At 44.2% G+C, this 23,418-nt stretch overlaps 1 protein-coding gene and 1 non-coding gene across 2 annotated transcripts; both read right to left on the bottom strand.

The window, feature by feature from the left end:
• Positions 1-840: 840 nt before the first annotated feature.
• Positions 841-22,347, bottom strand: Alkbh5 (alkB homolog 5, RNA demethylase). The gene is given in 4 exon segments (NM_001191643.1): positions 841-1,585; positions 1,947-2,102; positions 12,637-12,717; positions 21,575-22,347. Coding segments are annotated over 4 exon segments (1,188 nt in total). The 3' UTR covers positions 841-1,407.
• Positions 8,194-8,256, bottom strand: LOC120095380 (U7 small nuclear RNA). The gene has a single exon (XR_015632448.1). It is a non-coding gene; the product is annotated as a U7 small nuclear RNA (small nuclear RNA).
• Positions 22,348-23,418: the final 1,071 nt, after the last annotated feature.

Below are 23,418 nucleotides of genomic sequence, written 5' to 3'. Positions count from 1 at the left end.
AAAAAAATCCCCAAAAAAACAAAAAAAAACAAAACCAAAAAAAACCAAACCACAGAAGACCTGTAATTGCTTTAGTTATGTAGTCTCAATCTGAGGGCTCCACACTGGCAAAGGATTTGACCCCAAAGAGAGACTTCCTGATGGTTGGCTGTTCCCATATCTCTGCAGCCACTGAGGCCTGAGGGACAGACCTCTGCATTTCCAGAATGGTGGTAGCAGCATGGCTGCTCAGAAGGCCTCTGCTTTCTGCAGGCTCTGTTCTGGCCTGGCTGCCAAAGCCATTCCTAATGAACCTGGATCAGCAAAACCCCACAGCCCTCCAGGATCTAAGCAGACACAAACTGTTAAAGACTTCACCTTTTTTTTTCCTTTCTATTATTTTCAGAAGTTCCTCTCCCAGACCCAGGCCCCTGAGGCAGAGAAAGTACCAACCTAACATGCCTTGGATATATGCTATAGGTGGACAGAGCAGGGACACCTTCTTAGAGAGATGATATGGAAAAAGAAGCCCAAGACAGTCAACTGAGGAGAAAGAGACTAAAGGGAGGGAAAACACGTTAGAACAAAAGAAACAAAGCCCTACCACACACCCCAAGTTCCCATAACCCAAATGCTAGACTGGAAGCAAATCAGTTCCTCTAGCTAGAAACGATTCCTACAAATGACCCACTGCAGCAAGTCTAACTGTTCCATATATCCACACACATCTGCCTAACAGGAGCAGCCCAGCAAACAGGCATGCTCTTGGCCAAAGAGGTCAGGACCATTGTGCTAGTCCCTTGACCACCCAGGATTGGTGGGCAGAGCAAGCCAGAGGGCATGCAGGAAACCTTGGGACTCAGAAATGGGATGGCAGAGGCTGGCACTGTTTAAGCCCCATACACAGCCAACCTGAACAGTGGGGAACAGGGTATTTGCATGAGCTTCCAGAGCCTGGACAGCAAGTGAGATGTAGGGCAGCAGACCCAATGCAGGGCCTGCATGGCTCCAAGAGACCTCATTCAAGCATGAACATCAGTGGAAGAAAAGGGCTGGCAAAAGAATAGACATTGTTTAAAACACTACATAGGTTTACATTTAAAGCCCAAACTAGAATTTCGTAACCAAAACATTTTGTGTGTTTCAATGAACTTAGCCTGACATAGTTCCACTTGAAGACAGCTGTCCCCATTATCTCTACTGGCTACTCTGGTGTGAGCGATCCCCTACAGAAGCTATCCATCAAGGAGGAAAGCCAAGAACATAAGAACCCAGGTCTTTCACCAATTCTGTTCTTTAGCCTTAATGGGCAACAAAGCAAGGAAAACATATATAGGGCCAAAATAACAAAGAAAAAACACTCAAAATGGAACAGAAGATGGGGTAGCTACATCAGGATTAGCCAGAGTTCCAGGAGGGCACAGGGCCTCAGTGTCTCCTCATCTTCACCTTGCGGGTGGGGCTGCTGGCTGCCTCTGGGCAATCTTCTGAGGACTCATAGGACTTGCGCCAATAGTTCTCAGAGCTAAAACTCCCTCTCCGCCGGTGTGTGGGCAGAAGCACAGACCGCCGGTTTTCTTCTTTGTCCATTTCCAGGATCCGGGGCCTGGAAACAAGAGGAACAAGCTGTTACTTGAGAAGCCAGGAGGGTTCTAGTCTTACTATCACTAAAGGGGACTCAGAAGCCTCTATATTTGAATTGGGATGCTTGACTCAGTAGATCTCAAACAAAACGCACTAACAGTAGTGGGGCCTGCCCACTAAGTGACAGGGGCCAGTTCCTGTCTTGGCTGTCTCTTAGTCATCTTGTGGAGTCTGCTCAATTCTGAGTGGTGCCCAGGCCTGTGTCAGATGTGCCAGGCTTTCCTTATCTCTGCTTCAAAGCCCTGCATGGTCTTGCCATACACCTCTACTTCCCCACTCTCCTACTCAGCTGCATTGCTGGCCTCTGTTGAGTGTTTAAGTACCTATGGGCAGCATCAGGGTCTGCCTTGCGGTGGGACCTTTTGGGTTTCAGCGCAGGGTCTCTGGTGTTTCCTGACAGACGATCTGAAGCATAGCTGGGTGGCAATGTGGAGCTGCTCAGGGATTTTGTTTCCAATCGTGGTGCATCTAATCTTGTCCTGCAAAGGAAACATGCATAGGGTCTCAAGTAAAGGCATAAACCCTATCAGAGCAGATCTATCGCCAGTGAAGACCAGCCTGGCCTCCAGGCCAGCAGACTGTATTTTGTGCTCTGGCTTCCTCATGGTTCAACTAGAGATACGTCTAGTTACCTCCAGAGAAAGGTCTTTCCCACTCTCAGGCCCAGAAGTGAAGATTAGGACTGACTTCTGTTTGGACACCTCCAAAGATTAGGATCTGCTGTGCATGCCATGTAAACAGACCCCAGGACATTCTCAGCCAGAGGGCAGCATTTCTTAAACCAGTCACACTTGAGAGTTTTTCTAGGAGCATCTATCCAACCTACCAGTGGATTGTCACTGTGTCCAACACTCCAGTAGATGCCCTCACGCCTGCCAGCAGTACAAGCACAGGGAGAGTTTTGCCCCAGGACTACAGAAAAGATAGGGGAGAGCAGCATGACCTTATTTTCTCATAGACATAGGGTCATAAAGACCAAGTGGCAGAGCCAGAGAATAGACAAGGTCAATACCCCTGCCACATCCACTTAGCAGTGGCCCTTTGGGAAACCTTAAACAAGCAGAGACAAAAGGGCTTTTTATTTTTTATCTTTAAAAAAGTTATTTTTTAATTATGTATGTCTGCCTGTTGTGGGGATATATGCAAATGTCCATGGAGGCCAGAGACACTGGATCCCCTGGAGTTGGAGCTACGGGTGTTTGTAAACTACCTGATATGGGTATCAGGAATTGAATTCGGGTTCCTAGTAGAGTGCTGCACTTTGCTCTCTAGCTGCTCCCCCTACCCAAGGGTTTTTGAAAGTTGGGAGAGGGGTGTTGTAGTACATGCCTTTAATTAAGCACACAGGAGGCAGAAGCAGAGGCAAGCAGATCTCTGAATTGGAGGCCAGCTAGGGTTACACAATGAAAACTTGTCAATAAATTAAAATAAATAGAAAAGAAACACAATGTCCAGTAAAGGCAAAACAACAACAACAACAACAACAACAACAACAACAACAACAACAACAACAACAACAACAACGAGACAGAAAAAATACTAGGTTTAAGGTGCCAGAAGTGAACATCTGCCAGAGGTCTGAGCTAGGGGCTCACACTATAACTCTGAGGCATAGTGCTTGTTTACCAAGTACAAAGTCCTGGGTCCAGTAATCAACACAGAAGCAAGGGGGGAAAGGTAAGCAGATTTGAGTCCTTATGAGAGAAGAAGGCTAACATGAAGACTGCCATTCCCAGATATGAAACTATATCACGAAGACAAATCAGGCCGAGGTACAGATGAGACTCGAACAAAGAGGATGGTCAAGGCTACAGTCAACATGGACTGGAGAGTTGGCTCAAGCAGTTAAAGTATTTGCCAAACAAGCTGAACCCATATAAACGCCAGGTAGGTATAGTGGCTCACCTGTAACTACATCCTTGGAAGTGATCTCTGGAGCAAGATAGTTAGCAAGATACTATACTGAGAAGCTCTGGGTTTAAGTGAGAAGATCAGACAATGAAAAAAGTAGGGCCTAAGGGAAGGCCCAGGATTAACAGAACTGGCTTTCAGAGGACCCTGGTTTGGCTCCCAGCATCCATATGGCAGCTCAGAACTGTCTGTAACTCTACTTCTAGTGGTTCTCAACCGGTAGGCTGTGCAACCTTTAACAAACTTATCTTCAAAAATATCTACAGTACAATTACAGTAACAAAATTACAGTTATGAAGTAGCAACAAAAATAATGTTATGGTTGGGGTCACCACAATGTTTCAGCAGTAGGAAGACCACTGCTCTAGTCCAGGGCATCTGATGCCCTCACTGACCTGTGGCCATCAGGTACAGGCAAACATTCATATGTGTAAAAATAAAAACAAATTTAAAAATGAATAAGTATGGTTTGAATATGCTTGGTTCAGGGAGTAGCACTGTAGCACAGGGAAGTATGGCCTTGTTGGAGGAAGTGTGTCACTTTTGGGGGTGGGCTTTGAGACCCCCTTCCTGGCAGCCTGGTAAACAGTCTTCTCAGCAGCCTTCTGAACAAGATGTAGAACTCTCAGCTCCTCCTGCGGCCATGCCTGCCTGGATGCTGCCATGCTTCTACATTGATGGTAATGGACTGAACCTCTAGGCCTATAAACCAGCCCCAATTAAATGTTATCCTTTATAAGAGTTGCCTTGTTCACAGTGTCTGTTCACAGCAATTATAACCCCGACTAAGACAGTAAAGTAGAAACGATGGAAGATTCCCAGCATCAAGACTGGTCTCCAGATCTTCCTGTAAGCGGCCAGAGGTGACCTGTGAAGATGGTTCACTACTCCCTTGACCCAGAAAACCCCACGAAATCATGCAAATCAAGAGGCTCAAACCTTCGTGTTCACTTTAAGAACACCCGGGAAACTGCCCAGGCCATCAAGGGTATGCATATCTGCAAAGCCAAGTATCTGAAGGATGTCACTTTAAAGAAGCAGTGTGTGGGGGCTGGAGAGATGGCTCAGCGGTTAAGAGCACTGACTGCTCTTCCAGAGGTCCTGAGTTTAATTCCCAGCAACCACATGGTGGCTCACAACCATCTGTAATGGAGATCTGATGCCCTCTTCTGGTGTGTCTGAAGACAGCTACATATACTCATAAAATAAATAAAGCTTTAAAAAAAAAAAAAAAAAAAAAAAAAAGAAGCAGTGTGTGCCATTCCGGAGGTATAATGGTGGAGTCGGTAGGTGTGCCCAGGCCAAACAGTGGGGCTGGACACAGGGGCGGTGGCCAAAAAAGAGTGCTGAATTTTTGCTGCACATGCTTAAAAATGCAGAGAGTAATGCTGAACTTAAGGGTTTGGATGTAGATTCTCTGGTCATTGAATACATCCAGGTGAACAAGGCTCCTAAGATGCGCAGACGAACTTACAGAGCTCACGGCCGGATTAACCCATACATGAGCTCCCCCTGCCACATCGAGATGATCCTCACTAAGAAGGAACAGATTGTTCCAAAGCCAGAAGAGGAGGTTGCACAGAAGAAACTGAAGAAACAAAAGCTCATGACACGGGAATAAATTCAGCATAAATAAGTGCGGATAAAGTAAAAAAAAAAAAAAAAAAAAAAAGACTGGTCTCCAGCTGGAGAGATGGCTCAGCGGTTAAGAGTACCAACTGCTCTTCCAGAGGTCCTGAGTTCAATTCCCAACAACCACATGGTGGCTCATATCTATCTGTAATAGAATCTGATGCCCTCTTCTGGTATGTCTCAAGACAGCTACAGTGTACTCATATAAATAAAATAAATAAATCTTAAAAAAAATAAAGACTGGTCTCCAATGTGTACCCATCCAGAAGTACAAACACACATGTACATATACTACATACATAGGGAAAAGAACAAAACAACAACAACAACAACAACAACAACAACAACAAAAACCCTCCAATACATCCACATGTAGACTATGGGTAAGGAAGAGGTGGACTTTTGTCTCAGAAATAACCTCTTATGCTCTTTTACCATTCATCTAATAGAGAAGCTGCTGCAGGTATGGAATAATACTAAGTCAGTGGTCAGATCCCGGACTTCAGTTACATAGCTACTATCCCATCAAGGTCTCTAAGGCAGAGGTCGTACTCACTGTGGTGGAGCAGAACTGCATGGGGGCAGAACCACAATTCTGGGAGATGGGGCAATAGCTTAGGCATGGTCACAGCTAGAGAAACCAAGATCTAGGCACTCATACTCTCCTAATGAACAGAGTGCACCCACCACACCCACCCTCTGTTCATCCATACACTTAACTAGCGTAGGATCCAATGAACTCAGGCTCCTACAAACTGTCATGTGTAAACCCCACATTCCACTGCTTTTGGTGGCTTCTATTGCCATCCAGGTTTATATCAATTTCTACCTCCTCCCGTCTGTTGCAGCATAATGGATGTCTTGGAGCCAGCCTTCCCTCTTTTTGTGGTACCGCAAATGGGACCAGGGCCTCAGACAAGCTAAGCAAACCTTTAGCATGAGCTACATCGCTAGCCAAAAGAGCACATCTCTGGCCAAACTACCTCAGACCCTGAGACCCTTCTGTTATTAGATAAGGCCCAACCATTTGAGTACTGCCTGAAAATCTCTGGAAAGCCTTTCTTGACTTGCCCCTCCCTGGTGAACATTCAATGGCTAACTTCTCCAAAGGACACACAGGTAAGAGATCATTTGGGCTGGGTATAGCTCAGTGGTAAAGCACTGGACCACTTATAAAACACAACCATAAAAAAAAAAAAATCAAATCATACTAACAAATACTCCTAGCACTACACAGAAAACTAGAACATATTAAGTTTGCTAACTTTTGGTAAATGGTTCTCTAGCTGTTTCTTCCCTAGTGCTTCAGAACGTTCTTAAGACCTACTTTACCAAAAGCATCCTAGTTATACTGCTTTGTCTCACTTCATCTACTTTACCCAGTTTAAGGGACAGTAACATCTCCAAGTGTTGTAGACAGACTCAACAAGCCCTGAGAGGCACTTGACATCAAGACCTAAAAAGCCCCCAAAAGCTCTCCAGAGGTGCAAATGCTGATGTAAGCGCTTTCTTAGCCCCCATTCCCCTACTAGTGAGTTGCCCATACTTTCTGGCCTTCCAGCCACTGAATATACCATTTCTGTCTAGCCAGTAGTTTCTAGTTCTGAAAGCCAGAAATGCCAAGCCTTCCTTGATTCTTCCACTAACATGGATGTAATTAATTTTAATTTTCTTTCTAGTGGGCCCTCAGGGGAAGTATTCTGTGCTTTCCTATTGGTGTGTCCTTTGCTTTGTGCTGTAATGCAAAAATGGAAAGAACTATGGGTGTCTTGTGGTGCTTATCTTAGATGACTATATACAATAAAAACCTGGCAACAAGTTGGAAATCTCTGCTCAAAACACATCCCAAGTAACTCCCTGCCTGAGCTCCTTTCCAGAGTTCACATCTCCTACTCTTAGGGTTAATATGTGAGCATGCTGGCAACAAGCCAGGTCCTCCAGTGAGAACAACATTGGAATGCACATCAGGAAATCACACAAAGAACAGAAGCCCCATTCACTAGTACCATGTTCATGAACTAACTACCTCCCCCTTGAAGTTGGTGTCTTGGTCAACTAACTAGTATTTTTTTAACCCTTCAACTACCCTCCCAAAGAGGCTGCGTCTAGTTCTTCTCCAAGGAACACCTATGACTACAATATCCAGGGACATTGTTGGATACAGCACTTTTAAAGACATTCTACTATTTCACCCCATTCAAGTAATACCCTCCCCCCAATATTCACACACACACACACACTCATACTCCGACAGGGTGTGTCTATGTTGACCTGACTGTCCAGGAATTTGCTATATAGATTAGGCTAGCCTTAAACTCAGAGATCTGTCTGCCTGTAAATCTCAAACTATAACTCTCTGGTTTTTTTAAATAAGGCTTCTCTGTGCAGCCTTGATGGTCCTGGAACTAACTCACTCTATAGACCATGTTGGCCATGAACTCAGAAACCCACTTGCCTCTTCTTTCTGATGAGATTAAAGATGTGCACTACCACTGATCAGTAAGTTTTTTTTATTTTTAAAATTTTATTCTTGTTACCTATATTAGTATTTCTGCCTGATGGTAAGTATGATTATAAGCTCAAAAAAATTTTAGAAGAGGGCATCAGATGCCCTAGAACTGGTTGTGAACCACCATGTGAGTGCTGGGACAGAACCCAATTCCTCTGGAAGAGCAGCCAGTGCTCGTAATTGCTGAGCCATCTCTCACAGTCTTCTTTTATTTTTAGCAGGTATGATGGCATGCACCTTTAATCCCAGAACTCTGGAGGTAGAGGTGCAGAGGATGTCTGCAAGTTACAGGCTAGCCAGGTTAGAGCGCACTCGCGCTCTCGCTTGCTCTCGCTCTCTCTCTCTCTTTCTGTCTCTCTCTCTCTCTCTCTCTCTCTCTCTCTCTCTCTCTCTGTCTCTCTGTCTGTCTCTGTCTGTCTCTGTCTCTCTGTGTCTGTGTGCATGCACACACGTGGACATGCACCTCCATGGAGACGACTGTGGAGGCAGTGAGACAGTGTTGGAGCTTTTTTTCTTTTAAGGGTTTTCCAACCGAAGTCAGAAAACCTGCTAGACAAAATTCCGAAAGAGCTGTAACACTTGTGTTGGAGCTTCTTTTTTTTTTTTTTTTTTTAAAGATTTATTTATTTATTATACATAAATACACTGTAGCTGTCTTCAGACACCAGAAGAGGGCATCAGATCCCATTACAGATGGTTGTGAGCCACCATGTGGTTGCTGGGAATTGAACTCAGGACCTCTGGAAGAGCAGTCAGTGCTCTTAACCACTGAGCCATGTCTCCAGCCCCGTGTTGGAGCTTCTTAAACTAAGTTACAGGTAGTTAACTAGCCGCCCAGTCTGGATCTAGATATAATCTGAACTCAGTTCCTTGTGAAGGACAGCAAATGTTCTTTTTTTTTATTTATATATTAGTACACTGTAGTTCTCTTCAGACACTTCAGAAGAGAGCATCCCATTACAGATGGTTGTGAGCCACCATGTGGTTGCTGGGAATTGAACTCAGGACCTCTGGAAGAGCAGTCAGTGCTCTTAACCGCTGAGTCATCTTTTCAGCCCAGCAAATGTTCTTAATTACTGAACTCCTTTCTTTTTCTTTTATCACCATGTAGCCCTGGCTGTCCTGGAATTCACTATGTAGACCAGGATGGCTTTGAACTCAGAGATCTACCTGCCTCTGCCTCCCAAGTGTTAGAATTAAAGGTGCATGCCACTACACCCTGCCTGAGCCTGTTCCTTTTCTTTTTTTATAAAGATTTTTGAAAAGGATCTATTTATTTTATGAGTGCTCTATCTGCATGTACACCTGTACACCTGCATGCCAGAAAAGGGCATGTGGTTGTTGGGAATTGAACTCAGGACCTCTAGAAAAGCATCAAGTGCTCTGAACCACTGAGACATCTCTCCAGCCCCCTCAACTTGTTTCTTAACTTAAGCATACACCCCAGTGATACATGACCAAGGAGGAAGATGAAGGCAAGACCTAGAGTGCTCCACTGTGCAAACCATCAAGTTAGGAGAGGCCCAGGCATGGTATCTCAACTCAACTATGTACTGGGACTACAAACAAAAACTGGTTTGAAGTTTGAGGATTTTACTCCCAAATAAACTCAAAAGTCACTTCCAGGCATCTTTTCAACGGTCTCAGTTCATTCATTTACAAGACAAGTTCCAAGAGCTATTCTGAAACTACTGCTTGGCAGTCCAGATTATTTTTCACTAATCAACAAATGTCTCAGTTGGCCTGAGTGGCAAGCTAGGCACTAGATATATCCTCAATTACCCATGAATGTGAATTTGGAAATTCACAATTGCCATGTATGTGGGCTGAGATAGCCCAAAGAGAGGTGGCATACTGAAGGGCTGCAGGTATGCCAAGGTGTTCTGTATGTCAAAATGACAATATATAAAATTTAAGAGTGGCAATATGGGGCTGGAGAGATGGCTCAGCGGTTAAGAGCACCCGACTACTCTTCCAGAGGTCCTGAGTTCAATTCCCAGGAACCACATGGTGGCTCACAACCATCTGTAAAGAGATCCGATGCCCTCTTCTGGTGTATCTGAAGACAACTACAGTGTACTTATATGAAATAAATAAATAAATCTTAAAAAAAAAAAAAAAAAAAAAAAGAGTGGCAATGTGGAATAAAACATGTACATGTTAAAAAGATATTTCCAACAAAAGCCATCCTGTCATAAAACCAGGTCATAAATTCACTGACTGCACTCTAGAGTAAAATAAAGGGAAGAACCTCAAGAGACTAGGCTGTATACTTACTTACAATTTCATTCTGCTGGCAAAAAAGACATCTATGCCAATCCTTGGATTATCCTGGGTTAGCTGATGAATGGTGCAAATTGTATTCATAGCATATATATCTTTGGTATATGTTATAAATAGCACTTTGCTTCTGTCGTCCTTTTCAGAAAAATATAAGCCTAGTCCATGTATAAGAAAAATCAGGTATATCCCATTGCAATAGCCTTTAAAATCCCCAGCCAATTTAATTCCGAAAAACTGTTATAGTCAAGAGGAATAAGGTAACATGAAAAAAATTAAGTAACCTAAGTGTGATAGTTGGGCATGGATGGCGGCTTGAAGAAAACTGTCTTGATTAGGTTGAGTTGGGAAGACATGCCCCTATTGGTGGCACCATTACCTGGGCTGACATACTGGACTATATAAAAAAGACAAAACTGAGCTGAACACGAGCATTTATCGTCCTCTGCTTGCTTACTCTGTATGAAATGTGACCAGCTACCTAAAGCTTCTACTACTAGGGCTTCTCCATCATGAAGGTTTATACCCTGGAACTATGAGACAAAATAAAATCTTTTTTTTTTTTTGGTTCTTTTTTTCGGAGCTGGGGACCGAACCCAGGGCCTTGTGCTTCCTAGGCAAGTGCTCTACCACTGAGCTAAATCCCCAACCCGACAAAATAAAATCTTTTAAAGTTATTTTTGTCAGAAAATTTTATTATAGAAATACAAAAACTAAGATACTAGGTAAACCTAAAACTATGAAGATGCATGGATTTCAAAGCCCCGGTTTACAAAGCGCTTTTTTTTTTTTCTTTTCTTTTCTTTTCTTTTTTTTTTTTTTTCTGGAGCTGGGGACCGAACCGAGGGCCTTGCACTTGTGCTCTACCACTGAGCTAAATCCCCAACCCACAAAGTGTTTTATTATGGCTACATTCCCAGCCATAATTGATTTCTTTTCTTTTGTTGTTTGTTTTTAGATAAGGGGTCTTGCTATAATACCAAGCTGGTTTTCAGTTCTTAAGACTCAAGTGACTCTGCCTCAGACTTCCAAGAAGCTAAGACTGCATGCACATGCTACCATGTCTAGCTACTGATCTGTCTGTCTAACTCTCTGTACTGGGAATTAAACTCGGGCCCTGACTGCCAGGTAAACATTCTACCACTGAACTATATCCCAAGCTCAGCATTTTTTTACTTTTCAGTTTGAGATAGGGTCTCACAAACTTGTCTCAGCTAGCTCTGAATGTTCTCTGTAGCCTAGCGAGATCCTACTCTTATAATCTTCCTGTTTCAACTTCAGCATTAACTGTAACAAATATACTATACTAAATTGAAGATATCAAAATAGAGGAAATGAAATCCAGGGTACATAGCAACTCTAACGGTCTCACAATGTTTTACAAAACAAACTATCAAAAACCAGTGTATAAAGCTAATTGTTTTTCTAGTCCCTCAACCTTTCTTTTCTTTTTCTTTTAAAAAGATGGAGCTTCTTTATCATGGTGGCTTTAATCCCAGAACATCAGAAACAGAGGCTGGTGCATCTTCAACATTAGCCTGGTCTACATAATGAATTCCAGGCCAGTCGATGTAACATTGTAAGAATCATTAAACACAAATAAACAAAACAAAACAAAAACAAGACAGAAAGGAAGCAAGGAAGGATGTGCACACAAGCCTCATGAAGCCCAGATAGGCCTTGAACTCGTCTCCTACCTCCACTTCCTAAGTGTTAACACCAGTGCCTCATTCTACTTGATTAACTTTTTTTTTCTTTCTTCTCTTTCCCCTTTCTTTTCTTATTCTACGACAGGCCTGACTCAATCCCTTCACTTTGGCCTCCTAGAGAATAGACTACAGGTATTATTGAGTCGCCATGTCCAGCTAGGACAGGGCGAGCTCCTGTTAATCAGAATGTCCCCAAGGTCCCCTCACCAGAGGAAGAACAACCATAGCTATAAGCCAGCTAAACTCTGCATCCCAACCTCCCACTCTTGCCACCTCTCCTCATTCCTCCCTCCTTCTAGAAGTGAAAGCCTAGGCATTTTTAAAGTAGGCTGCTACGGTACAGTCTAAATAATCACTGAAAGCACACCTAACAGGTAAGAACAGGGGTGTGGGGTTGGTTTAGAAAAGTACTCCCCAAATTTTGTTTCAAGATTGTGCCTAAAGGGACTAGGGATAACTCAGAAGTTAGAGCATGCATTACTCTTGCAGAGGACCTGAGTTTGGTTCTTAGCATCTATGTCTGGTGTCTTACAACTATCTGGACCTCTAGCTCCTGGGCATCTGACTCCCTCTTCTGGACTCCACAGACATTTGCACACATGTGTACATACCCACACACAAATACAGATGTATACATTTAACTAAAAGTAATCCTTAAAAGGAAAAAAAAAAGTATGTCAATAAATATCAGAAGCACTTCTTTGCTCAATACTGAACTTCCTAAACAGTCTTAAGAATGTAAAATAAGGGGGTTGGGGATTTAGCTCAGTGGTAGAGCGCTTGCCTAGGAAGTGCAAGGCCCTGGGTTCGGTCCCCAGCTCCGAAAAAAGAACCAAAAAAAAAAAAAAAAAAAAAAAAAAAAAATGTAAAATAATTACATAGTGAGATGCCAGAAGTACAGAAAGCTTAAGTTCTAAAAGGCCAGACAGGCCTACACATAAGGCAAAGGATGCCAGACAAGAAGGTACTTACTTCCTGAGAATGATGACCGCCCGGCGTTCTTTGATGTCCTGAGGCCGTATGCAGTGAGTGATCTCATCAGCAGCATACCCACTAGAAAGAGACAGAACAAGTCAGTCACCAGTGAGAGAGCAGAAGACACCAAGTTCATGGGGGATAGAAATAGGTTCAAAGTTTATGGCTGTCTTCTGCCCACTACTACTCGAGAAGTTCAAGAATCTACACAGAAGGAAAATATTGCATTTAAACTCTAAGTGTCTGCGTAGAAACCATTCATGGAAAAACCTGACACAGAAGATTCACTGGTAACGGTTAAGGAACCGTTTGAAGCAGGACCCTCCTAGCATAGAGCAGAATCGCTTTTGTTTGCAGCTCTTAAGGACAGGCTGTAATTCAAGAGGTAAAGCACTTACTTCCCTGGCATGGGTGAGGCCCTGGGTTCAATCCTCAGCACAAAAACAAATATAAAAACAAATGGAGTGAAGGTGGAAGTCCTTGGTAAAAGGACAGAAGCCTACCTTGACCCAAATGTGGTTAGGTAACTATTATCTTCTCCTTAACTGGAATCCTCCTGATTTCAAGTTCTGGGAATAATTCTGACTACTGAGCCCCTCCCATGTTCTCAATGAGCGCCCACAAAAGAAAAGCTACTCCAGCTATAAGCTACTCCACTTAACTATGGAGATCAACACAGCCAGATACCAGGCCTGATGGAGGAAGAGATTGCCTTCTAGATTTCCCATTTAGGATTCCTAACTGCTCCTGGGCCAAAACCGTTTTCTCATGGCTGCTGATCATCTTCTCAAGTGCAGCTGTACAGATAACACATTCTTAACCACCTGACACAAAAGATCTCACAATGACTCCTAAGAGCCAGGCTGCCCCAAGAGAAATTCTGGATTCAAAAGCCAGTAAGAAATATAAAGCCAAATGGCTTCATCGTTAGCCTTTAGAGCAGTGGTTCTCAGCCTTCTTAGGGCTCTGAACCTTTAATACGGTTATGTTGTGTTGTCCTCCAACCATAATGTTTTTGCTGCTACTTCATAACTATAATTTTGCTACTGTTATGAATTGTGATGTGTTTTTCCAATGGTCTTAGGTGCTAGAACAAGCTCCTATCCTCACTTCCAACTGTTTCTACATAAGGGTTCTTTAGTGGTTTTGGGGAGTGAGTGTGTGTTTGTGTGTGTGTGTGCCCACGCGCGCGTCCTCACAAGACAGTATGGACAAATATCCATAAGCCAAATCCAGTTGGAAAATACTGATTAGAGTTTCAAAAAGGATTGGTGTGTGAAAAGATCTATATTACTGTTTGTACAATAATATTACTATATATAATTACCATAGCAAAAGAATCACTGTTACAGAGCACTGAGGAAAGAACTCCACTCTTCACCCCTATTAATAACTGTGAGTCCACAGTGAGAAGCACCACTTTTTGGTCTGCCTGTTTGAGACCTGTCTTTCTAAATAGCCCTGGCTGTCCTGGAGACAACTCACTATGAAGACCAGACTGTCCTTAAAGTCAGAGATTACCTGCCTTTGCCTCCCAAGTGCTGGGATTAAATGTAATACCATGCTCCACCTAGCAACAAGTTTTATGACATGTTAAATCACATGCTAAGCAGAAAATCTTAGTTTAGTTTCTTCAATGCTTATAAGGAGAACAGTAGATTCTCCAGTGTTCATTTTGTTACACTTTATAATTTAGGCACTCACTTGTTTGTCATTGTTAAAGACCCAAGATATTAAAAGGCAGACAGATACCACTTCCCTTCAAGGCAGAATCAAAAGGTAGACTGTTTACAGGACTGAAACCTCTGGGAAGGGAGCAGTTGGAGACCTACTTGAGGGTTGAGAATGATGCTGGATGAATGAGATGAATGAACTTATAAGTATGCCAGACCCTACTAAGATTCTAAGCATCTAGCACTGCTAAAGGGCCTAGACCACTTAGCAAGCCAGAGCCTGAGTTCAACTCCTCCAGAGGCAACACAATCTCAAATCCCTTACAGGCTTCTACACTAGAAGGGGTCTTTTGGCCCTATTCCCAGGTTAGGTCTCATTCAAAAAATTCTTTTCCCATTTTAACTTTTGAGACAAGGTCTCTCTACTCTGTAACCCAAGTGGGTCTGTAACTATGTAATCCAGACTGGCCCCAAACCCATAGCAATACTCCTTCCTGAATACTTAGCCTCTTGAAGGTTGGGATTACAGGTGCGAACCATGTTATCATATTATAATAGTGACTAGAGGCTGGGCTGCAAGACAAGTCTTCCATACTATATATACACAGATCTTCCCAAAACAGCACATCTCAAAGGCTTGAATCTATAGTGCCAGCTACATACAATGTTTTCTGTTGTTAACAAGTGTTATGTTTGACTTGGCTATTTTAAGCATGACCAAGGGCCCTAACTTCTCATCTCCAACAAGAAACCACTTCTCTTAATGTAGCTCTGGAACAAATCCAATTTGTCAAAGCTTGACTGCTTCTATGTTCCCTGCTCCATCCTCCAAAGGGCTATAAAACAAACAAGCCATGCCAGGTTCCTGCCCTAAGCCCAGGACTCACAACTAGTATGGAGGAAGCACGACACAGAACCACAGAAATGAACTTGACATACCAACCCTGTGTTTAAAACTATTAACACCAGTATTCTGGAACTTCCTGGTATCTTCGATAGTCCACCCATTTTTCCTCTGTGGAAGAGAGAACCCAAAAGGTTTGAACCTAAGTTCTCTTAGCCGAACTTAAGTGGAAAATGCCTAGCTGAAACTACAAGAGTATTTTATTTTTTGTTTTTCTAAGAATGTAATTGCTACCGGAGACCATGAAAATCTCATTCTGCCAGTTTGAAATGTAATATGCCCTGGGTCCAGTTCTACCCTTGATGTGAAGGAAATTTCTATGGCCTCCTATTGCTGTTTTCACAGGAAGAATAGAGAAGGAAATACCTTATGTTGTCTAGCTGGCCTGCTCTTTGTATAGGCTGAGCCCCCATGTCCAGCGATAGCCATCAAGTACCAGGCCCTAGCTCTGTCACTCACTAGTATAAACCTTAGAATAATTCAAGGGGACTGTCATACCTGTATCTCCTTTTTCCTGGTAAAATTTCCCTAAGCCTCCTGCCCAAACTGTTACCCAACACACCATCCCGACTTTACCAAATTTGGACCATGAAACTGTATTTCTTTGTAAGACGACACTCTTCAAAGATCTCATTCAACTCAGCACTGTGGACGAAAAATTAAGTGTGTGCTAATATTCTATACCAAAAGTCTTATCACTTTGAAACCTCTATTTTAAGACCAACGGAAATTGCAACAAGCTTTCCTTGGACGAGTGTACACAAGTTAAATAATGCTGGAAACCCATTAATAAGGAAATGTGCAAAACTATGTCTATTTCTTCTAAGGACAGTCTCAGAGATGTAGTTGCTAAGGTTCATTTTTAAGATGGCCACCATTCCCCAACTGTTCCATATCATGCCTAGGCCAAGACATACCAAAAAATGGATGAACTAGAAAGAGTAATAGCCTAATGCTAGCCTCCCTTTGATGGGCTATTTTCTCTAGGCAGCCTCCTTGTGACTACCTCACCACTGACAGGTTTACAGGGGGAAGAAGCTAAGGCTGGGGGTGGGGCAGGAGCCACTGGTACAAACAAGGCTGTGAACTCAAGCCTCCAGGAAAAGAAGTCTTGGGGCTTTGTGACATTGATCTATCCCAATTCCACACATACCAAAATACTGACAGCAGCTCATCTCTTGAGATATCTTAACGAAACTTCAAGAACTCAACAGTAAGCAGTATAACAAAGATTCAATCTTTTCTGACAACTCCAAAGCATCACTGGCTTTTTTTAGAAAAAGAGAAAAATAGAACCATAAAGTAATTTATTCATGGCCAGTGTACATATGCCTCCCAGCACTCACACTAGGAAAGCAGAGACAAGTGGATCTGAGTTCCCTGGTATACATGGTAAATAGTGAATTCTAAGCTATCCAGGGCTATGTAGTAAAACCCTGTCTTCAAAACAACAACAACAACAACAACAACAACAACAACAACAACAACAACAACAACTTGCTCGTGTACAAACAGCTAAAATAGTGAAGCTGAAACTTTCCACCAAGCATGCTATAATCTTTTAATTTTTGGTAGCTGTGTTAAGTAACAAGCAAAAGCAGAAAAGTCCATCTGTGTTTCTTGGTAACAAGGTTTAATTTGTCACAGAGCCTTGCTGGCCTCAAATAATATGGGACTAGGTACCGGTCATTTGAGACAGGAAGGGTTATATCACACTGAGAGCTGCACACTAACAGCTCAGGCTAAAAACGCCAGCCAGCCAGCCAGCCAGTCTTCAGATTTTTCATGGCCTGCTTGTTATTCTTTGCTTGCTCAAAGCTTCCTGCTGAAGACCATGGCTCCCGGCTAGTTGTTTCTCCTTTACTACTTTCTGCCTGTAAGGCTTGTCAATACAAAGGGAAGACAATTTCAATAACCATCAGCCCTTCCTAAGGGCTTACAGCTCAGACAGACTTCCTTCCATGGAAACAACAAGAGGCAAGTGAGATAACTCAGAGGATAAAGTTGTTTTCTGCCAAGACTGACTACACCTTAATTTAATACTAAAGACCCACAGGAACAGAACCAACTCCTGAAAGTCGTTCTCTGACGCATCACAAGCACATACGCACACATACAAATAAATGTTCACTTAAAAAAAATCCAAACAAGAGGTGCAGCTCAAGACTTTTTGTCCTACTTTCTCAATTATTTTAAACCACAAAGCTAAACTTTGCTTTCAACCAGCCAAACAAGACCAGCTATTAGCCCCAAACTGACAGGGATGCCTGATTCCCCAATACTATTAACCAGAAGACAGAAAAGTTCAAAGATCAAGCTCATCAGCACACAATGGATGGTAAGGTGAAGCAGTCATTTCTAGACTTGTGGCCAAGATCCAGGGTGTCTGGGAATGACTACAAAGCAGTGATTAAAGGAAACATTGGTAAGAAGTTAGTCTTGAGGTGGTTTTTTTGGGGCATAAGGGGTGGGAGAGATAGGGTTTCTCCGAGTAGCCCTGGCTGTCCTCAAGACTCATGGGGAATTGCCTGCCTCTGCCTCCCAAACACTGACTGGCATTAAAGGTGTGCACCAGCTTGTGGTGATTTTTCTAACTAAAATAATTGAAATCTGTTTTTTAAAATCCTTTAAGAATTACTTACATTGCTTTTTTATTTGTGCATAGGTATGAGTACACATGCATGTAGAGGCCAGAGGTCAATTTCAGTTGTCATTCCTCAAGCACCATTCACCTTGCTTTTTTTGATAAGGGGTCTTTCACTAGAAAAAGGCAAGCCTGGGTAGGTGGCTAGTGAGTCTTGTATTTAGTTCTCTGGCCCTGGAATTACAAGTATGGGCCATTACATCTGACTTTAAAGAAGGAAAAAGGGGGTTGGAGAGATGGCTCAGTGGCTAAGAGCACTAACTGCTCTTCTAGACGTCCTGAGTTCAATTCCCAGCAACCACATGGTGGCTCACAACTACCTGGTGTGTAGGAAGACAGCAATAGTGTACTCATAAATAAAATAAACAAATATTTTAAAAAAATAAAGAAAGAAGATTCCTATGGAATCAAACAGGTTCTTATGCTTCTAAGCATGTTACCAACTTAACTATCTTCAGTTCTGAGAAGATCTGCTTTCATCTATCCTATTCACCTTGCAGAACCAGGACAAAGAATGTGGGGTGAATTGACATCAAGAAAACGTAAACAGTAGGTCTCTGGAGAATATCATAAAAAGGGAACAGGACCCAAAATAGGAAGGTTACCAACACAGTCAAAAACTTGTCAATTAGGTTTGAAAGAAATGTAAAACACTATTAGAATGGCCTTGAGGCCTTGATCTAAGACACACACTGGAGTCAAACTTTTGTCACAAATCAAAATACAGGCTGACCACAAACAAATGTAAAACAATCTTGCCATCTGTCAAATAGACACTATTACCACTAACAACTGAAGGAAGCAATTTCTAGAATCCATCTGCATCTGTAAAACCCCACAGGTTTTCACCTACCTAACTTACAAGTTTACCACTCTCACAAGTGAACCTATGGGGAAACAAGGAAAAAGCCAACCTCTTAACAGGCTTCCAAGAAGGATTTGATGAGGGGCATTCATTACTAATGTGCAGGTGCTCATCTTAACTCATACCAAGAAAACAGAGCTTAACTGAGCAGGTACTAGAAGATTTAAATTAGCGGATGTGTCCAGAACCCTAGAACAATAGTTCTCAATTTGGGATGAAGATGCCCTACAATCCTCACCTACTAGGATACCTGTCAATGTTGAAGCCAATTTCTGAATGTCATAAAAAATGTTATTAAGAGTCTAGTAGATGATGGCCAGGGATTTTTTTTTTTTTTTTTACAGTGCAAGGACAGCTCACTGTTGGGGATTTAGCTCAGTGGTAGAGCGCTTGCCTAGGAAGCGCAAGGCCCTGGGTTCGGTCCCCAGCTCCAAAAAAAAGAACCCCCCCCCAAAAAAAAAAAAAAAAAGAAAAAAAGAAAAAGAAAAAGAAAAGAATTTACAAGCAGCTCCAAATAACAACAGTAGTTGAGAAACTACTGTTATCACCAGCATAACCCCTACTAAAAATCTCCGATATAGAATGGCATCTGTCTCACTGCAATCATCGTTACCAACAACTATGTTCTACTGCTGCAACAGCTCTGCTACTGTGATTACACCACTGTGGCTAACTTCTAGTCATTCTGTACGTCCCAGCTTCCTTCCTCTCAAGGTACGATGCCCTTCAGCATGTTTGTCTTTCTGGATTCTGATGATCCACCTCGTCTAAAGCCTGAGAATGAACTGTGAATGGAGCCAGGTTTCAGGATCAACCAATTCCTTAGTACCTTTCCCACCCAGAGCAGGAGCTATCAGCTGTATAGACATTTGAATCTTGTGTCATGCTCTGTTAGACACCTAATCAACACATTTATCTAATAGACTTCAAAAGTTAGCACCACCTCTATTATACAGGTAAGAAAACCAGCTGTGAGAACACACCTATGAAACTCCAAAGGTTAGCCATGAAGGCTCATCCCTGCAGTCCTTGCACACTAGAAGCAGAGATAGTAATAGTGCTGAGCTGGAGGCCAGCTTAGGCTACAGGGAGAGACTGTCAATAAATAAATAAATAAATAAATAAATAAATAAATAAATACCAAAAAAGTGAGAGCAGGATTCAAAGCCTGGGGCAGCATTTTTCAGAACATGGCTGGGCCTCCCACACTAACTCTGGAGCCAAGTCTGAATCCAGGAAGGGTTGGAAGGGACTGGGAAAACTTTAGGACTTTACTACTGCAAAGAGAAGACAATTTTCCTGATGATGCAATCTTGTTAATCACTAACAGACCTCCACATTAAGAATTTGAAAGTTCTGCTTTTAAACCTAGTGTGACCGTGTTGGGGGAGTCTCAAAATGCCTTAAGAATCCCCTACTAAGCAGTCAGTCACTGCCAAACTTCTAGATAACATAAAAGGTCAAAGTGACCAAATGTCCTTTATGTAAAATCCTTTCAGCACCTAGAAACTTCCATAAGACAGACCCCAAAAATACAGAGCAAGCACCCTGGAAATACCTTTTGGGAGGGTGGGTAAACCTTTTTGAAACAACTTACAGCAATCTTCCTGCTTCAGCCTCCCGAGTGTTGAGTATATACACAGGCGTGCACTACGTTTTGTCAAGACAACCATTTGAAAGCACCATGCACATCTGATACACTCAAAACAGTTGTAGTCTAGGCCTCACGTTGAGGATTAGTGAAGTACACTAACCAGGTTTTCCTTTTTTAGGGCTGAAAGGAGACAGCCTCCAAATAAAATTTCACTTCATATAAACACCAACAGTGTTCCAACAGATGATTTACACTGCTGGGCAGGGCACTGAGCTAATTCTTAGCAGGATCTGGGGCCCCAACTGGCCAAGAGCCTAAGATGTGGTCACTGAATCACAAGGCCAAACACCAGGTCAACAGACCAGCTGTATTTTGTTTTACTGGATCCCAGTAACTGCTATGGCATTTCTACAAATTGCCTACAGAGGCCTGAAACTAAGGGAGAATTTTAAGAGCGTGCTGAACTTACTTCTGGCCAAACCACTACATTGTTCAAACCCAAAGAAGTCATTCTTCCTGAGAATAGAGAAATTTCTATCAAAAATCCCCAAAACTCAAGGGCTCTGCCTGCATTTTCTGTTAAGGAATTCATTACAATTTGTTAAACAACAAAAAACACAGCAGAACAAACTTTTAGATAGACAAACAACAAAACAGGGAAAACTTTAGATAGTTAAGCACATGGGTTTTTTGTTTGTTTGTTTTTAAACGATATGGATATGAAGTCCAAAACCGAAAGTGATTTGCTTTAAACCAAAAGGAAAACACGAAGCCTTCCTTGACTTCAATCTCTAGGCACCACAAAAAAACTGGCCAGTGCACATCTGCAATCCCATCACCTGGGAGGCCAAGACAAGAGAATCTGACATTCAAATTCATTCTTCTTTGTGTAGAAAGTTGAAGGCTAGCCTGGACTACCTGAGACCTACACACACCCCCTTCAATAACAGTAAAACAAAATGCAAGGACCACATTCATTAAAAGCGAATTCCTATGCTAGCCTTCGGAAAGATGCTTTCAGATGAATTCTCTGATAAACCATTATGGCCACTTCAAACCTGCCTGCAGGTACAAAATTCCACATTGGTCTTATCCCGCTAGGAGTTTTAGAGACAAGCTTCCTGTGTTCTGCACGCAAAAAGATGAGTCAGAACCATAAAAAGAACCGGCTCCCACCAGCTGCGGCTTCCCGGACCCGGCTGGATAGTTTTAGGCGGCAGGGTGCAGGGCCAGTCCCTCCTCCCAGGTGTGTTACCTGAGCACAGTCACGCTCCCCCTGCGCACCGGCAGGGAAAGCACAGGTTCCGACACCCGGATGGGCTTGAACTGGAACTTGCAACCGAAGCAAAGTGCCGAGTCGCTAAAGAAAGACACGGACACGATCGGGCGCTCGAAGATGTGGATGGGGTCTACGTGAGATACGATGCAGCCGCCAGGCTGGTAGTCGTTGATGACTGCGCTGTTGACGAAGCCCTCGGGGATGACGCGGTGCTCTACCAGCTTCTGGATCACCAGCTGATGCACCCATTCCGGGATCTCATCGACGTCGCCTGGCGGGTAGAGGCGCTCCTGGCCTGGCCCGCGCTTTTGCAGCTGGGCACCGTACGTGTAGCCCTCGCCGAAGAAGTACTTGTTGCGCAGGGGGGCCCGATCCACAGTGTGCTCGTTGTACAGGCCCTTCTCAGCGCGGGACACCACCTCGTCGATGCGGGCCTCGATCTTGGAGCACTCATCCTGGCTGAAGAGACGTATCTGCCGGATGCCGCTCTTCACCTTGCGCGCCTCCTCCTCCTTCTGCAACTGATGCTCCTCGTAGTCACTGCGTTCGGGGTCTGAGTCCTCCTGGTACTTCCGTTTGGTGGTCCCGGACACCGGGTAAGGCTCGGCGGCGGCCGCGGCAGCCGCGGCGGCGGCCACAGCAGCGGCTGCAGCGGCGGCGGCCTCCCGGCTGCCTGCCTTGTAGTTGTCCCGGGACGTCATGGACTTGAGCTTCTCACGCAGGTCCGTGTAGCCGCTGGCGGCCGCCATGGCCCCCGCCAACTCAACTCTAGGGTCCTCCGGGGCAGTCCGGCATGGCTCTCAGGGGACGCGCCAGGGGCCCGAAAGGGAAGCGAGGGTCCTCAATGCCAGGCCCCCATGCGTGGCTTAAGGAACCAGCGGGGAGCGTAGAGAGGCCAGGAAGGGGTCGAACCTCAGCAGCGGTCGGTCATGCAGCACAAGCGACAGCGGGGCTTCCTCCTCCTCCACCTTCTCCACGTCCTGAGGAAAAAAGGCGCCGGCAGCGCCTCATGCCGCGGAGGGCTTCGGCGAAGACTCCGCCAGACTCTGGGTCGGACCCTCAGACGCCCGGCCCGGCCCGCACTTTAAAGCTCTCCTCACGACGTCACCACCAGCCCGCCCGACCTCCGACAGCGCCGCTCCTTAGCGGGCTTCTCGACGCGCACGCGCAGTGCTGCCGGCCACGAGACTCCACGTACTCTGAGCATGCGCGTGCATGCCGCCCGGTCGGCAAGAAAAGGGGCTGGCGCAAGCGCACACAGGCCCGCTCGTCGGCCGCCGCCCCTCCCCCACCCACCGAAAGCTTCGAGAGAACAGCTCTCAAAACAACAATTTGCCTTCACGCCAGGCCGCCTCCCAGACCGAAGGACTCCACCCGCTGGAGTGTGCTCGCGGTGTCAACTGTACAGCGCTGCCGCGTCACGGCATCGTGCGGATGCCCGCAGACGCTTCAGCTTCCAGCGCACAATCCTCGGGAATCACCACAACCCAGTCCGCCCCGTGACCGCCCCCTTTGGAGCTTCCACTTTCTTAATTGGACTGCCGGCCACGCGTTGGGCAAACACAGACTGGAGTTTCCAGAGTCGGTTGGTAAATCATGCCTGTCAATCAACTAGTCTCCTTGGCTACTGCGTCCATCACTTAATTAGCTTCGGGCAGAAGCTCGAGGACCCCTGAAGGGTGAATGGGTGGCTAAGTAAGTGCCTGAATGGAGTTCTCGCCGAAGGAAAGCCCTCAGGACGCCTGTGAAGCTTCGGAAACAGTAGGAAAGTTAAAATTGCGGGCTGGAGAGAATCAGACCAAAATTGTGAAGCAAGCCAG

Source organism: Rattus norvegicus, chromosome 10 (genome assembly GCF_021556685.1).
Source record: "Rattus norvegicus strain SHRSP/BbbUtx chromosome 10, alternate assembly SHRSP_T2T, whole genome shotgun sequence".
Taxonomy (NCBI): Eukaryota; Metazoa; Chordata; class Mammalia; order Rodentia; family Muridae; genus Rattus; species Rattus norvegicus.
This window is presented reverse-complemented; position numbering and strand designations above follow the sequence as displayed.